Consider the following 17,719-nt stretch of genomic DNA (forward strand, 5'->3'; position numbering starts at 1 on the left):
TCAATAATATTTTCGATAATATTAAAAAATCATAATTGAATTTACTTCTAGAATGTGTTAATACGGAATATGCCCGATGGACAATTTGATGCAGTCGTAGGCGATTTCGGTTTGGCGGCTAAAATACCAGATAAGCAGTAAGTCAACCACTACACATATGAGTATAGCATACAGATATTTATATAGCATACATTAACATTTTTATAGCGGCAAAACGCGCCTCGACACAGTCGGCTCACCTTATTGGGTAAGCCCCGAGTGCCTCAAGGGTCAATGGTATGATCAGACAAGCGATGTCTTCTCCTTTGGCATAATTCAATGCGAGATAATCGCACGCATAGTCGCCGATCCGGATGTGATGCCACGCACTGACGCCTTCGGTTTGGATTATTTGGCTTTCGCCGAGCTATGTCCCATGGACACACCTGCGGTATTTCTACGCTTGGCTTTCTACTGCTGCATCGTAAGTTGCATTATTTTTTTGAATTTATGAGATATATCATAAATTTTCTCTCTCTTTTTATCACACACAACGCAGTACGAAGCCAAAAGTCGCCCGACTTTCCACGAAGCTGTCAAGAAGCTGAAGCAAATAATGCAGGATCATGAGAATGGCTGTAATGGTGACTGCAACTCGTCGCTGAATACATCGAGCCTACTAAATTCACTAGAGTTGAATAGTTCAGTTAACGGTGCAGCGTCGGATGCTGCACACGATAACTCAACGGCGAGTCACAAAAACGACTGCTTGCGACAATGCTACTCCAGCAGTACACTACACAACAATGCCAGTTGTTGTAGTTGTCGCAAGAGTGCCACTGCGTTGAAAGCGCCGGTTATTCAAACTGCGCCCGCCGGTACTGCCACGACGCAGAATTACAAGGAGTTAGATGAGAACGGCTTCCGTTTCCCTAACGGTAAAAATGACGGCACAGGTGGCAGCACCACACCATATCAAACACCGAATGGCTCGTCAACGGAATACAACGAATTCGAGGATCATGTATTGGAGACGCGTGTACGGCGTGTGACCAAAAAGCTAGAAGCCGATCTGCAATTACAACAGCATCGACGTTCGTATAGCGAAAACATTATACATTTTCCACTACACACGACGCCGAGCGATAAGGCGCGCTGTCATCAAATGCAACGGCAACGCTCGTCCACACACTCACCAACTCCGCCCGCACTGTCGCGCATAAATGGTGGCAGCGAGAAGTCCACACAACCGCCGTATGTTTCTGTCGCCGCCGTGGACGCCACACAAGTGCCGTCACCTGCGATTAAACCACCGACGCAGCAAACAGCCGCATTGACATTGCGTAAAGTCGCCGAAACTATGTGCTTGAAGGATCCACACTACAAACCCATCCGTTCCGATCACAATGGTGTGAAGAGTAATCCATTCACCACGCTGGCACAGTTGCGTGGTGTCAAAAAGATACTCGGCGCTAATCCGAAAACGTATGCCGCCGGTGTGGGTGATCTGTTCAGTTCGTGTTTTGAAATGTCCGCGCCGTTCTTCAAAGAATTGGCAGCTGAGTTGGCAAAAAGCACAAACAAAACGGTGACAACGAGCGAAGTTGGCAGTGCTGTGGCCGCACGTTTAAGCGCCGGCGGCGTTGGTCGTGGTATGCCCGCCACCCCAAATGAACCAAAGAGCTTACCCTCATCGCCGCAATTGACGCGCAAATTCAGCGTTAGCGAACTGAAAGCAACGGCACATGGTCCCGTCTCGACTACAGACGCGTCCGTGGTCGAAGATGATGACGACTGCGATGACTGTGCATCCGACGGTGAGCCCGATGGCGATGGTGGCGGCAACTGCGCCGACGCCGAATCAAGTAGCGATGATTCCGCTGAGCCACGCGCGCTGCACCTATCAACGCCAGCCGCACGCAAGTACCGCGCCAATTCGCTTTACACACATCCGCTTTTCATGTGCAGCAGCGGGAATGGCAATGTCAACATCGATGAGGCTACAACCGCTGCAAATGCCTTGGCGACGCCAACAACGGCATCAGCGACGACTATATGTACCCCGGCATCGTCAGCTTTGACTGTCGATTGCGGCAACAGCACAGTGTATTCCACGTCAGAGGATGGTTGTGAGGAGCCCGATCCGCCTAAAATAAAAATATCGAGCAACATTACGGCATTAGCTGTTTCATCGCCTACACCACCATCACAACCGCAAATGGCTTCGTTGGTAGCCACACCGGCCTCCGTTTCGTCATGTCCCGATTTTGAGCTGCATGAAATTAAACCGTGTGATTTGCTACCGAATAAAGGTACTTTAACGCGACGTGATTCCATTGAGAGCGGTTTTTACTCGTGTTTCAATGAGGATACTGACCCGGCCGTCAACAACTCAACCACATATGTAACAGCGACGGCAGCCTCGACCACCTCCATCGATATGGGTCTAATGAATCGCTTAGCACTCGACTCGGGCATACATTCAGTGTTGCAACGCAACAATTTCGCCGTTAATCAACTGCTCTACTGCAAGAATCGTACCTCATCCATTTACACCGACAGCTCCGATGACATCAGCAGTTTAGCCGGCTCCGATTCGTTGCTATGGGACGACCGCTCGTTCACCGCTATACCGAGTACGCGTTCGGCACAAATCGCAACAATCGTTGAATATTTCGAACGTAAGCGACAAGTACCTGATGACATGGCGCCCGGACCTGGTCGTGGCGCATTTTTACGCAGCGGCTCCACAAGCGCCAGCGGTAGCGCACACACAACAAGTACGTCAAATAGTGCCGCATCCACAGCTGCCGCCGCCGCCATGGCAGCCACCAGCTCGTATGGCCTCAGCAATTTGGCCACGTACGATATGCGACGTTACACCGACTTCAAACGGCACGCGGCATTAAGTTCGGATTATGAGGCATTCTGCTTCGAATTGGATAAGAAGCCGGCGCAGCAGCGTTTGACAGTGTGCGAAGGTGCTGTCAAGTCCAAGCTGCAAATATTCGACAAAACGAAGCAACAGCAGCAACAACAACAACAGCAGCAACAGCGCATGCAGCAGCAGCAGTCGTCGTCAGCGCAAGCGCATGCGTCCAGTAGTCTAACGAATGGTGTTGCCACAACGAAGTAGGATGTAAGGCGGCAAGTCGAAGCGTCGGTATTTATCGTAGCAGCAACACTGTGTTTTAAATCGCTGACAGCCGCGTATGTGGCGTTTTATTTTGTTCTTCTTCAATTTCATTTCACATTCATTCATTTTCACCATCATTTCATAATTGTTATACATTTTCGCACTGTTTTATGGAGTTGCACACAACTGTGGTGAGTTGGCGAGATGTTGGCGCAAAGTTGCAGCTGCTTTTAAGCAAATTAAGCCGAACTTTAAATAATTTGTGTTGTTGCTTGTGGCAGCGTAAGTGAGGCCTCAAAAAGTTAACCTAAAAATTGAAAACATGGAAATATAAAGCACTTTGCAGTACTGTTTCATTTATATATTTAAACCTATCTGAGCCCGACGGATTTGAGTTTTATAAGAGAAACTATAAAAGTGCTGAAATGGTCGCCAATAAGGAAAAAAAAAGCCAAGCATATATTATATAAAACAAACATTTTGCCAAAAAAAGACTAGTTTTTCAGAACCTAACCTCACTTTTAATGCGTATTAACATAATTTGGTCAAACATTTTGCAAAAAAAAAAAATTTTTCATCACCTAACCTCACTTTTAATGCGTATTAACTTAATTTGGTCAAACACCAATCTTAAAAAAATTTTATGAAATTTGCTCAAAAATTAAGTTTTTCAGTACCTCACTTTCTATGCGTTGTTAAAAATTTAGTCACACACCAATTAAATCTTGAAAAAAGAAATACAAAATTGTGTTCTAAGCCGAAACCATAGTTAATTTTGCTTTTGTAATTCGCCTAAATGCATAAACAGCATAACTCAAAAATGTAGCAGCCACCACAAAATAAAACAATTTAAACAACCAAGCAGCTGCAACTTTCCTTAAACAAATTGCCACTCAAAAATATAAAAAATAAAACACGAATAAAGTTCTGCCAACAAAGCAACAAACCAACAACAAAACTCCATCACTTTGCAATATATATTCTTATAACTTTGCAATGTCATTTCATATCATAATAAGAACAACGAAAACAACTGTTGTTTCACCTACTTTTTTGTTCTGTTATGTCATCAAATTATTTGTTAGTACATTTAGTACATATATATATATATATATAAAGAGAAAATGCGCTAAAACAGCAGTAAAGCGTAAGAGATCACTAACTATTTAAGTTTACACACGATATACAAATATATAAATAATATCAATAATTTCAATTGAAAATGAAAATTATAAAAAAAACTATATCTTCCTGTTCACAATACATATACATATACATATATAGTATATAACCAATTATAAAAGCCGATATATGAGAAATAAAGTTTTGTACTCGTTAAGTGGTGAAAACACACAAATCAAAAATGAACGCGAAGCATTGATTGTGTCCTGTAAAAATAAGCGCATAAAGCGAAGGAGTTGGAGGAGAAATGAAAGCAATGCAAGTGAAAGCCAAAATATTCTACTAACCTTTTAAGTAAGCAAAAAGTGCGAAAGAAAAGCGATAATAATAATAAAAAAATTTTTGAGAAGTTAAAAGTTGTTAAGCAAATACCTTTTATCACAAACAAAACAAAACAAAAGAAGAAGAAAAAAAAAATATATATACATATGTGTGTATATAAATAAATGAAATGAAGTAAGCAATTGTTGAAGGTAAGGAATGCAGTATTAAATGAAAAATAGAGATGAAAACGCAAAAAAAAAATTATAATTAAATGAATAAAAATATGTAAAAAGAGGGTGCATTCTGATAATGGCAATTCTAAGACAAAACAAGTAAATAGTTTAAGTAATTATTTTATTTATACTTGCTGTTTATGATTTAGGTGCGCGCGCATAGCTGGTTGCTAAACACAATAAAGTATTTACTTAAAAAAAATCGAAAAACAAACAAAATTTTGTAAGAAATGAAAAAATATTCTTTACAAAAATCGAAATAAAGTGTCGTTAAAAAAATTTTTTCTAAAGAAATTTCAGTAAACAAATGTTAAAAACTTTTTTCTAAAAAAAAATTCAATAAATTAATTTCGTTAAAACTTTTTTCAAAATAATTTCTTTAAATTTTTTTTTCTAAAATAATACTTAAAAAAAGAAATTAAAGAAATTATTTCTTAAAAATATTTTTTTTTAAGGGTCAATGAAATTTTTTCTTAAAAGATTTTTTTTTTTAAATTTCAATGAAATTATTTCTTAAAAATTTTTTTTTCTGAAAAAAAGTTGGAAAAAATTCTGAAAAATAATTTTATTAAAAAATTCTTCAAAAAAGAAATTAAGCAGAATATCGCGCCAAATGTCTTTAGTAAACTAAAAAAAAATATATTTTTTTTGCAATATTAAGCATTATAAACAAACCAATGTTGAAAATGTTTGTCGTCATATCTAATGATGGCTGCTCCTAGTAATTATGAACAAATTATAGGTATTTATACAGTCACATGGCGGTGAATACCAAATGAGTTAAGTCTTCGTGCGTACATTTTTGTGGCATACTCTTTATTTTTTAGGCAACTGCAACGAAACAAATGCCGTTATTGAAAATGAGCACTACAAAATGGCATGTTCATGTTTTCCTAGTCCTTTACACTATTTAATTTCAATGCTAAACTTTTTTAATTTAATATTTATGCTGTTGTTGTTTATTATGAACAGTTTTTGCTTGTAGGCGCCACAAAAAAAAATAATAATATTTGTATATAAAAAATCTAAAAAAAAAACCGAAATAAAATATTTGTTTAATTTTTTTTTTTATTAATTTCGTTTGTTTCGGTGTCGTCATTTTCAATGAAATTTAGACGGTTCGCTTAAATTTTAAATTTTGTATACTCTAATGGCAAAGCTATAAACACAAAATAATTATATAAATAATTAATGATTACTCGTTTTAAGTATTTATTTGCGCACTCTAAATATGTTTTTGCTAAGTTATAAGTTCTTTAATTAATTTGCTTAATTTGTATTAAAATATTATTAATGAAAAGGGGTGATTTGTAAATTAATTTTTATTAGTGAAAGGCAAATTTCAATTGCAAAAATTACTAAAACTGCATAAACACATATAATTGTTTGCTTTGAGGAAATAAAAAATAATTTGTTAAAAAAATAATTAATTTTGGAAAAAAAAAAAAATAATAATTTGGGTCAAAAAATAAGTTTTTATTAAAAAAATTAATTGTGTAAAAGAAATAGTTTTGGTAAAATTCATAGATGCATATATTTTGTTTGAAAAATAATTAATTTTGATTAACAAAAATAATAATTTTAGTAAAAAAAATAATTTGTTTAAAAAAAATAATAATTTTTGTAAAAAAAAATATTTTTTGTAAAAAAAATTGTTTTGGTAAAATGAATATATGTTCATATGCATTTTGCTTAAAAAATAATAATTTTATATAAAGCGTAAAATACTTTGTAATAAAAAATAGTCTTGATTGAAAAAAATAATTGGTTAAATAAATAGTTTCGATTAAACAAAAATAATTTATTAAAAAAAAATAATAAAAATTTTGGTAAAAAAAAATAAATTGTGTAAAAAAATAAACAGTTTTGGTAAAAAAGTATATTTTGGTTAAAAACTAATAATTTTTTGTAAAAAAAAAATACTTTTGTTTAAAACTAATAATTTAAAAAAAAAATATACTTTTGTTTAAAAAAGATAATTTGTTAAAAATAGTTGTTTTTTTTAATTATAATTTTGGTTAAAAATAATAATTTTTGTGTAAAAAAAAATAATTAAAAATATGTATCTTAAAATATTAATTTGCAAAAATAATAATATATATAAAAAATAATAATTTTGCCAAACAAAAAATAGTTACTCCAAAAAAGTTATTTTGTGAATTTTTTGTCCTTTAACGCAAGCAAAAAATTATTGGTGCAGCTAATGTCTTGAAAATGAAAGCAGCAGAGTTTAAAAGAATTAATATTCATAGCTAAACTAAACATAACAACTTAAAATAAACTTGTGAAGTGTTTTAAAATCGCTTGCCAGCGTGCGTGAAATTTGATAGCATATATATTTTTACCACTACTACTACAAATTAAACAAATTATTTTGCTTGTAAGCAAAGGAACACAAATATTTTCGTTTTGACTCCACCCTGTACCGGTTGCTTAATTTCCCGCTATCACAAGCTAAATACTTATAAATCTTTAACTTTATCTATTATTGCGTAGTTAAGTTATTTTGTGTGTATTAAATTAGTTTTTAACTTTGCTTAATTATATAATGTATTGCTGTAGTAATGGTAATTGAGTTAAGATTACAAAATAAATGAAAAAAATATTTTGAGTTAAATTTTTTACTTGAGTTGACTTTTTTTCTTATCTTTAATATAAGTTGGTAACGATTTTTATTGTTGTTGTTATAGTTAATTTTTTCTGTTATGCAGATTTCCAATATTTTGTTGCAAAAAACATTTTCTTATTTATTTTGTTGCATACTACAAAGTTGACAGTTAGGATCGGCTTCGTATGTAGGCCCGTTTGTCTTGAGAACGAATTTAAAAGCATTTTCAGTTCGGTTTAAGCTATTGGGTTCTTGTGGTCTTGTGTTTCGCATTTTTTATATTCAGCTTAATTTGGTTTTGAAAAGTAAAAGTTACGAAGAAGTTTGGGTTGCCAATTTAATTCATTTTCAGTTCTTAAATTCAATTTTGGTATTAGAAACGAAATTTTTTCATTTTAAAATTCAAATTTTTTACGATCAAGAATTGAAAAAATGAAGCGTTAAAAATTTTTCAAAAATCGGAATTCAAATTTAAATTTTATTAAATTTTTTCTTATATTTTAAACTTAGATTAACGTTTTTTTTTATTGTTTTATTCGATATTTTTTTTGGGGTTACAAATTTACTTTTAATTTTTTTTATCCAGAATTTGGGATGATAAATTTCAAAATTATTTGTAATTAATTAATCTTCAATGAATTAATTGCAACCTCAACTTCACACATTCTGACAAAATTGTAATATTTCAAAAAATGGCTAAAAATATCGAACAAAGAATTTGTTTCAAATTTTGTATTTCGAGCCAAATTTCGTCTGCGAATCGTTGAGAATGCTGGAAAAGGCTTACGGTGATTCAGTTTTATCAAAAACACAAGCCTCGAGCGGTACAAAGTCTTCAAAGACGGTCGGGAGATTGTCGAAGACATATGTATCTCATTTTGGACGACCTTCGATAAAAATTTAAAAAAGGTGAAGGATATGATGCTTGAAAATCGTCAGGCAAATGTAAGAGAGATGGCAAGAGAGCTGGACATCTCTGGCGAATCTGTTGGAGTGATTTTGGGTATGAAACGCCTTCTTGCTTGACTCGTCTCAATAAAGCTGAGTTTTTTTTAAAGAGTACCGTAAACAGGTCTCATGGAGAGCATTATAACTGCCGATGAGACATGCATTTGTGAGTTTGACATGCAAACAAGTCAACAGTAATCGGAATGGAGGGAAAAAACAAGCCGGAACCAAAAACAACCACTCCAAAGCCGCTCAAAAATCAAGGTACTGCTGATTGTTTTTTCGATATTCGTGGTTTGGTGTATCATGAATTTGTTTCGGCGCGACAGACGATCAATAAGGAGTTCTATTTGGTCGTATTGAGACGTTTGCGTGAGAACATCCGTCGAAAATGGCCGAAATTCTGGAAGAACAATTCATGGATTTTAAATGATAATGCACCATCGCATCGAGCCACGATTTTGACCGAATTTAAAACCAAAAATGCTATGAATACCATCGATCAACCATCGTATTCACCAGATTTAGCTCCGTGTGATTTTTGCTTGTGCCCTAAACTGAAATTGCTGCTCCGTGGAATCCGTTTTCAGTCGATCGGAGAGATAACACAATATATGGAAGGTGTTTTTCGAGGACTGGAAAATTTGTTGGCATAAACATTGATGAATAATTAAATATTTTGCGTTTTATTTACAATTTTCATGTATTTTTGAGTTTGTTATTATTGAATATTGTTATATTAAATAAGAAAATTTATTATGATCTAACTACTTTTTTTTATTATTTTTCTGTTTTTCCTATTTATATATTATATTTTTTTACATTTTTTATTTATATCTCCAATCTCACAATTTCTGTTCATATTACATATTTTCAAAGAAAATCGCATATCTTCAATATTGCAAGTTTGTAAAATTGTTAAAGCAAATATTTAATTGAAATGAGTAAAGACTGAAGTTAAAGTAAAAAGAACAAAATAATGGTTTTTGATATGAAAATTAAAAAAAAAAAAACATAAAATTGAGAATAAAATAATAATCGGCTTTGTTCGTCTGTGTATGTGTGGGTGAAAGCATTTTGCAATTATGAAGCGATGAAGGCCTTACAAAATGCATTTGATTCCAACAAATCACATAAGGAAAAATAATTACAATAACACTAAGACTTTGCAATGGAAATTGGCGAATTGAGTAACGGTTTAAATTTTCACGAAAACAATGTTTTGAAAATTTTTAGGTTATTTTATAAATTTCCACACAAATTACACACGTTGAAAACCGTTTAAAGCAAGATTCTGTAATGAAAAAAAAAAACCACTTATATAGTACATATGTACATATATAAATATATAAAAATATAGTAAACATGCATAAATACGTTTGTATAGTAGTCCAGCTAGTTGTAAGTGTCGGCGCGTGCAATCTTGTACATATGTATTTGTATTTTGCATAAGTAAGATTTAAACATTTACATACATCTGTAACACATACACATAAGTAGTTGAATTGAGCAGGTCCACTTTATTAGCATGTGTCTCTAGTATTATGCAGACATACATACATAGTTACAAAATAGTATGAACCATTGTCGTCCATTTTTTCAAAGGCGCTGTAGCGCGAACTTTTTATTGCTGTAGTAATTTAAAACTTGAAAATAATTATTTATATGTTTCTTATACAATTAAGTATTATGTCGATACATGTGTATATGTATGTGAAAATCCATTGCCAAAACAGTGTTGCTGAAAAGTTTGAATTTTTAAGAAAGTTGTTTTGCATTTGTTAAGACACCTCATATAGTCAGTCATATCTGCATAAGCTTGCATAAAAATGTATGTAGTATATACATATGTAAGTATAATTAAATATACATATGTACATATACATATGTATGTATGTTAATCATAAACATTTTTGAAAATATTTTTCGTTCACTAATTATTTTGACTTTCTTTGGAGCTCTAATTGAAAAAGTATCGAAACTGTCACTATACATATATTGAATGAATCGAACAAGTAACTGGTATAAATTTTTTAAACTGGCATAATTGAGTTAAATGGTCAAAAAAGATATTTTACGACTTGAAAGAGCCATCTCCAAAATTTTGAAGAGCGATTAATCGAACAAGTAACTGGTATAAATCGTATAAACTGGCATAATTGAGTAAAGTGGTTAAAGAAATATATTTTATGACTTGAAAGAGTCCTCTCCAAAAATTTTGCAGAGCAATGAATCGGATAAGTAACTGGTATAAATCGTATAAACTGGCATAATTGAGTAAAGTGGTTAAGGGAAGATATTTAAGACTTGAAAGAGCCATCTCGAAAATTATGAAGAGCGATGAATCGAACAAGTAACTGGTATAAATCGTATGAACTGTCATAATTGAGTAAAGTGGTTAAAGAAAGATATTTTACGACTTGAAACAGCCGTCTCCAAAATTTTGAAGAGCGATGAATTGAAAGGTAACTGGTATAAATAGTATGAACTGGCATAATTGGGTAAAGTGGTTAAAGAAAGATATTTTACGACTTGAAAGAGCCATCTACAAATTTTTGGAGAGCGATGAATCGAACAAGTAAAATTGAGTAAAGTGGTTAAGAAAGATATTTTACGACTTGAAAGAGCCGTCTCCAAATTTTTAAGAAACTGGTATAAATAGTATGAACTGGCATAATTGAGTAAAGTGGTTGAAGAAAAATATTTTACGGCTGGACGGAGCCATCCACTTACACTCTAACACTGAATTCAATTGCATAACTTTTTGAGCTGTTGCTCTCTCATCCAAATTTATGTAAAATAGAGCAGTGTTGAAAGATAGTCTAAAGCATAGAGCAGTATAGTATCGGCTTATAGTGAAACAACTAGTTTATTTTTAACACGTTTTCATTCCACAATAAATTAAGCATATCAGAAGTATGGATGAAATTTTATATTTTTTATCAGCTGGCAACGCTTCTTGTTCAGCTGTACTTAAGTGGAATATTTTTTTGCTGGTTAGGCAAACAAAATGTGTGTTTTGGTTATAAAATAGTTCTAAAACGGTTATAAAATGGTTATATATATTGGTTATATTGGACTGAATGTATAAAAAATAAATTTTAACAACAAGAATGAGATTTAGGAACTAAAAAAAGAAGACTAAATATAACATTTATAAACTATTTGACTATTTTAAGCATGATTTCATTACTTGCAACTATAATTGAATTTACTAAAAAAATTAATATAATGTTAAAAAGCACACTTTTAAATGTACATATAGACATACATACATACATACATCATCAACTCATCGTTGCCAAGTCACAGACACCACACGCGAACATAACTATCTCACCAAGCAATCATACATTTAATTATAAGTAAAAAGAAAACATTACTTCAAGAAACGACTTTTTCATTTTAAATACCGTTACGTAGATTTTCAACATTTTAAATCGTGTAACATGACATATGTAATTATATTCAACTCCAACAAATTTTTAACTCGTCAATAATTCGGACTTGTTTTTTTCAAATTCTTTAATACGTCAAATTTTTGAAAAAAAAAAATTACAGTGTATTTCATAAAAAAGTGTAACTGTATATACTCCTGTTTACTACATTAAGTTATTGTTTTGAGAAAGGCCAAATTTAAAAGGGAAAGTGTTTTGAGCAAGCAATGGTATTTAAGTACTTCAATAATTTAGTAAAGTAAGCAAAGCAATTATTGTATGGAAGTAAATGAAATGAAAATATAATAAAATAAAAATTAATAATAAAAAATAATGTCAAATGTTAAATGTTGACGAGTTTTAATTAAAATTTAGCTTCGCGTCGCTTTTAACATTTTCTAAATTTCAACCAGAGAACTTAAAAGTATAGAGAAGGTGCAAATCGAAATCTGTATGACGGTTCGATTGCGCGGCTAACAGAGCTGATAGAATCAGATGAAGGAATTCGCCGAGCTCTGGCTATTTAGCAGAATTGAGCACGTGCAGTGGCAGAAATATATGTAAAACGACTGAATTCATGTGAGAATGAATAAAGAGAAATGCTTTGAAGAAAAATATGCAAAGTCACACAAAGAATGTAAAGAAGCATTCTCTGAGACACATATGCGTGATCTTGTATCATATGAACCATTTTTTTCAGAAATATTGTAAAAATTTTAGTTTTTTACAAAATCGTAAAAAATTAGATAAAAAATAATTAATTTTATTTTTTAATTTTTTAATTATTTCAAAAAAGTTACATATATTTATTTCGTCTATTACAAAGCGAAAATGTGTCAAATGAACTTCATTTCTTAAAAAAAAATTAATGACCTTCATGAAATATGCATATTCGCATTGTTTCGTTATCATTTCCATATTTGTACCAATAGAATTTCTATGACACATACATACATATGTGCATATGTACATACATATATTATTTCTTTGGCACATTTGTCTGTATGTTTACGAAAGCAAATGCGAGCCATATACATATGTACATATGTACATACATTCAAAGTAACAAGTGTCGCACGCTTCTTTCGCATCTCCATTGTCACGGTCAACCAATGGCCGAAACTTGCGTTTTGTCAAAGAGTCAAGTGCTGAAAACATTGAGCGCGACAGACTGCAAGCGACATCTGTCAAATACACACGTTCTTATGGACACAGTTATGTAGTTGTGCAGCTGGCTCAATAACTGTGTCCCTAAGAACGTGTGTATTCTAATATATTCGTTTGCAGTCGGTCGCGCTCATTGTGTTGAGTACTTCTATGTGTCGAAACACTGACGCGACGGTAAAGTGCCACAACATTGAGTTGTTGGTAGAAAATCCGAGCTGTGCCGAAAGAAACTAACAAACGATCGCCGATTGTTACCGCTTCCCTTGCTGCTCGAACAGCGTCGCCTACAAACCAGCGTAAATATGTATGAAGATGTATGCGCGTGCATACATATCGACGCAGATTTTTGCGAGTCACGGAAAAATATTTTAGACAAATATTGTAAATCGACAACGGCTATGTTGCCACTTTTGTCACTTCTTTCTGTGAAGAAGCATCAGAAAGTTGTTCAATTTATGATTTTTAGCTTTTGCCATCGTCGCGAAAAGACGCTTGTTGGCAAAGGCATGCTCGGGGAGATGTTACGGCGTCTGTTTTTATGAATGAAGCGAGGTCGCTTGTGGCATATGCGCCTGCGTTTATGAATGAAATCTTTTTTGTTGTAAAACTTACTACATTTGGCCTTCGCCAATTCGGCTGCCATATTGACTTGTGGTGCTTTTACTATTTAGACAATTGTTGTTTTTGTAGAACAATGCTTTAATTTTTTGTTGGTGACATATTCACATGTGTACGCATATGTATGTTTGTATGCTTGTGCATTATTTGTTCGGCAATGTATGCAAATATATGTACATATAAGTATATATGAATGTATGAACATGCAGATCAATGCGCGCGCATGTAATACATTATATTGATAAGTGATAAAATCATTATTTGAATTTCTGAATGCGCACATGCGAATACATACATACATACATATGTATAGATTGTTGTAATAAATTTAATTTCTATTAGTAGGAAATATATAATATAAATATATATTAGAATAGTATATTATATAAAAATCAAAGAAAATTATTAAATATGCAAGTCCAAATTGACTATAAATATTACTATGCATGCATTCATACAAAATTATATTCATATCACAATTATGTTTACATGTCAATATTGAATTGCCGACGGCAAACGCAAAAGCATATATATTTGCATACATTGCGATTCCCAAGTTGAAAGAAAAATTTAAGCATGAAAATATCACAATGCTGTTGTTGGGAGCATCATAAGGTGCATGCATACATACATATATTTATGTCTTCATATTCTTGGGCATGTGAGACAGAGAACACAATAAAAAATGTCTTTATGTTCTCTGTGTGAGAGATGTATTTTGTACACATTTTTCGCTGTCAAAATGGAATAAAATATAAACGAAAAGCAAAACGAAATTCTTCGTTGAGAGTGTATTACAGTCTCTTCATATTCTATGCTTCGGCATATATGCCTTGTTATCATATGCCGTAAATACATATATTTCTGTCTCTTCATTTTCTCGGTTAGAATATGTGAGAGAATTGTACAAAATGTTAAAATTGCGAGGCGAATTCCGACCTACAATGTTAACAAATGCGGCGAATTCCTCCATCTGAATCTATCAAATGTTCGCTGTCGAACCTGCACCTTCTCTATACTTTTAAGTTCTCTGTCTCTGCCTTCTCTATACTTTTAAGTTCTCTGTTTCAACTGCATTGATCATGTGCAGCTGTTATGGCAACTTCGATTTTTCATAGCATACTTTTAGGCTTGTGAATTTTGCTTATTGCTTACAATCGAGTTCGTACCTATGACGGCAGAAATATCGATAAATATACAAAGCAAGCGCGACAGAAAAATTGTTTCTTACCAAATTTTATTTTTTTTTTTTTCTTTCATAAATTAGATATATATTTATTGAAAATATTAAATAAATATTTTAAATATTTTTATAGGATAAAATCTGATTGAAATTAAGACTGTATGCAATTAGAGTGTCAATATTGTTTTTAAAAGTTCACTTTGGTACATTTTGAACTTCACCTTTTCTTCTTCCTTTAAATTTGTTTGTTCTTCTTTTTAAATTTTTTTTATATTTCTATTGAGTTTTGATTGTATATAAGCTCAAATTTTTATTCGGGAGTATCAGTTTTCGGCGCTCAACTGCGTCCATTTTGCGGTACTATTAAAAATGTCAGCGCAATTACTATCAGAACAAAGAATGTAGGAGCGAATAGGTAGGCAATTGTAAGTCAAAGAATAATACAGAAAAATAATGAGTATATTAGAAAAACTCAGTTTAATATCAGATTTAGCTCAGATATCTCTCAAACTGGCTGTAGTTGAAAGCAAAAGCAAACTTCGCTAAACGTTAACAAAAATATACAGAGATGGTCTTCAAGCAGATAATCTGTTTTAGAAACCAATGAGCAACGCACTTACCAAGATATTATAAATTCACTTCAGCGGAATGAATAGCCGAAGAGTAGAGTTAAAACATGCTGAGTCCATCCATAAGCAATATTAAGATTTTTTGTTATCTTCTTGATACCAATACGAATATTTTTAAACACTGTTTCATAAACTACAAGTATTTCGTTGTAATCGCATGAGGCAAGTTTTCGATGTCTTCATGAGCTTCACTGCATGCTATAAGCCATTCAAATACTTGTGTGCTGTGTAAAAGTAGATTCCACAAAACACTTATACAACATTCTCCTCGGTTCCAAAGTCATGACTCCATTAGAAACGCGGAAGCAAGCTCATTGTTAAAATTTTTTCATTGCAAAGGAAAGACAAACTTTTGACGTTCCAACAAACAGGTGCCAAACACATACTAATTGACACATGGAGATATATATAGATATTAGGGTTCTTTATTTGAATTATCAATTTTTTTCAATCCCGTCACGAACTTTCCTTTGAAATACTCTAAAAAAAATCCATGAAAATTTTAGCCCTTAATATTAACATTAAGAACTGGCCCAAGGCATGTAAAAATTTGAAAATACACTACAATCGTGATTTTTTATCTTTAAACTCCTACAGCTTAGAGGTATTTTATGGCATCGCTTTGACTTTAGACGCATATTTCTCAGAATTGTTCACTCTACAAAAGTGCCCAGTGCAACAAAGTCCTAACTCACACCGGCGAGGTAGTACGGGGCTCTTAACCCGATTTTTCCACGAATTCCGCATTTTTTTGTGTATATCTCGTAAATGACAAGAGCTATAGAATAAATGTACATGACAAATTTGTAGGAAATTTTATTTGCTATAAAAAAGGTCCGCGGTCAAAGTCGCTATCTTTAATACTTCTAAGGCCGTATGCCAATTTTCATAGATTTTTAATACATACCATCTATATATACATATATATATATATATATATATACATATACGTATATATATATATATATAAGTATCTGATAAAACTATGGACAGTAAGGATTTTTGGCCTTTCTTATTGCAAGTTTGAACGGTCTAGGCGGTACTAAGGATTGCTCATATACAAGGAGACTAGTTCTATCTACTGGCATCTGATTAAACTATAATATTAATCAGGGGTTTTGTGAGCGATTTGCTGTTACCGTACAAATTCGCGAAATTTTCAGTGTATACAAAGTGTGAAATTTTAGCAACTTTTGTGCTTGTGATGATAACATTAAAATTGGTATGTCGCAGAAAATCTCGCTTGTTACGCTAAACTTATGCTATTTGGTTCATTAGGTTTGTCCCGAAGCATTTATGTACAATATAAAGAAGAAGTACCAATAGAAGTGCTTGCAAATGAATTATAAATGGAAGTCAATGCACTGCCGCCCGATGACCCCCTGTGATCTACATCTATGTTCGAAACCATAATATCTACTCGAGAGAATTAGCCAGTGTCGGTTGTTCAAAGAAACCTTGGATATTGAGTCATTAAAACAAATTCTTAAAAAAATTTAGTTCTTTTGCTAAACCATTCGAGTATTGGATAACTCGAATTTAAAATTTCTAAACCTATAAATAAAACAAGTAAGGAAGGGCTAAGTTCGGGTGTCACCGAACATTTTACACTCTCGCATGATAAAGTGATAATCGAGATTTCATTATACGTCATTTACATATTTTTCAAATACCGTATTTTTGTAAAGCTTTATTCCGCTATCATCATTGGTTCCTAATGTATATATTATACAGAGAAGGCGTCAGATGGAATTCAAAATAGCGTTATATTGGAAGAAGACGTGGTTGTGAACCGATTTCACCCATATTTCGTACATGTCATCAGGGTGTTAAGAAAATATTATATACCGAATTTCATTGAAATCGGTCTAGTAGTTCCTGAGATATGGTTCTTGGTCCATAAGTGGGCGGCGCCACGCCCATTTTCAATTTTTAAAAAAAGCCTGGGTGCACCTTCCTTCTGCCATTTCTTCCGTATAATTTAGTGTTTCTGACGTTTTTTGTTAGTCGGTTAACGGACTTTTAGTGATTTTCAACATAACCTTTGTATGGGAGGTGGGCGTGGTTATTATCCGATTCCTTTTTTTTGAACTGTATATGGAAATGCCTGAAGAAAACGACTCGGTAAAGTTTGGTTGACATAGCTATAGTAGTTTGCGAGATATATTCAAAAAACTTAGTAGGGGGCGGGGCCACGCCCACTTTTCCAAAAAAATTACGTCCTAATATGCCCCTCCCTAATGTGATCCTTTGTGCCAAATTTCACTTTAATATCTTTATTTATGGCTTAGTTACGAAACTTTATAGGTTTTCGGTTTCCGCCATTTTGTGGGCG

At 33.1% G+C, this 17,719-nt stretch overlaps 1 protein-coding gene across 1 annotated transcript in view; it reads left to right on the forward strand.

Annotated features, from left to right (window-relative positions):
• Positions 1-4,709, forward strand: part of LOC120772266 — a 188,275-nt gene extending 183,566 nt beyond the window's left edge. Inside the window, exons 5-7 of the mRNA XM_040100772.1 lie at positions 52-137; positions 208-463; positions 539-4,709. Of these exons, the coding sequence (XP_039956706.1) occupies positions 52-137; positions 208-463; positions 539-3,115 (2,919 nt within the window). The 3' untranslated portion in view covers positions 3,116-4,709. The remainder of the gene's footprint in view (positions 1-51; positions 138-207; positions 464-538) is intronic.
• Positions 4,710-17,719: the final 13,010 nt, after the last annotated feature.

The sequence above is a fragment of the Bactrocera tryoni genome, chromosome 1 (genome assembly GCF_016617805.1).
Source record: "Bactrocera tryoni isolate S06 chromosome 1, CSIRO_BtryS06_freeze2, whole genome shotgun sequence".
Taxonomy (NCBI): Eukaryota; Metazoa; Arthropoda; class Insecta; order Diptera; family Tephritidae; genus Bactrocera; species Bactrocera tryoni.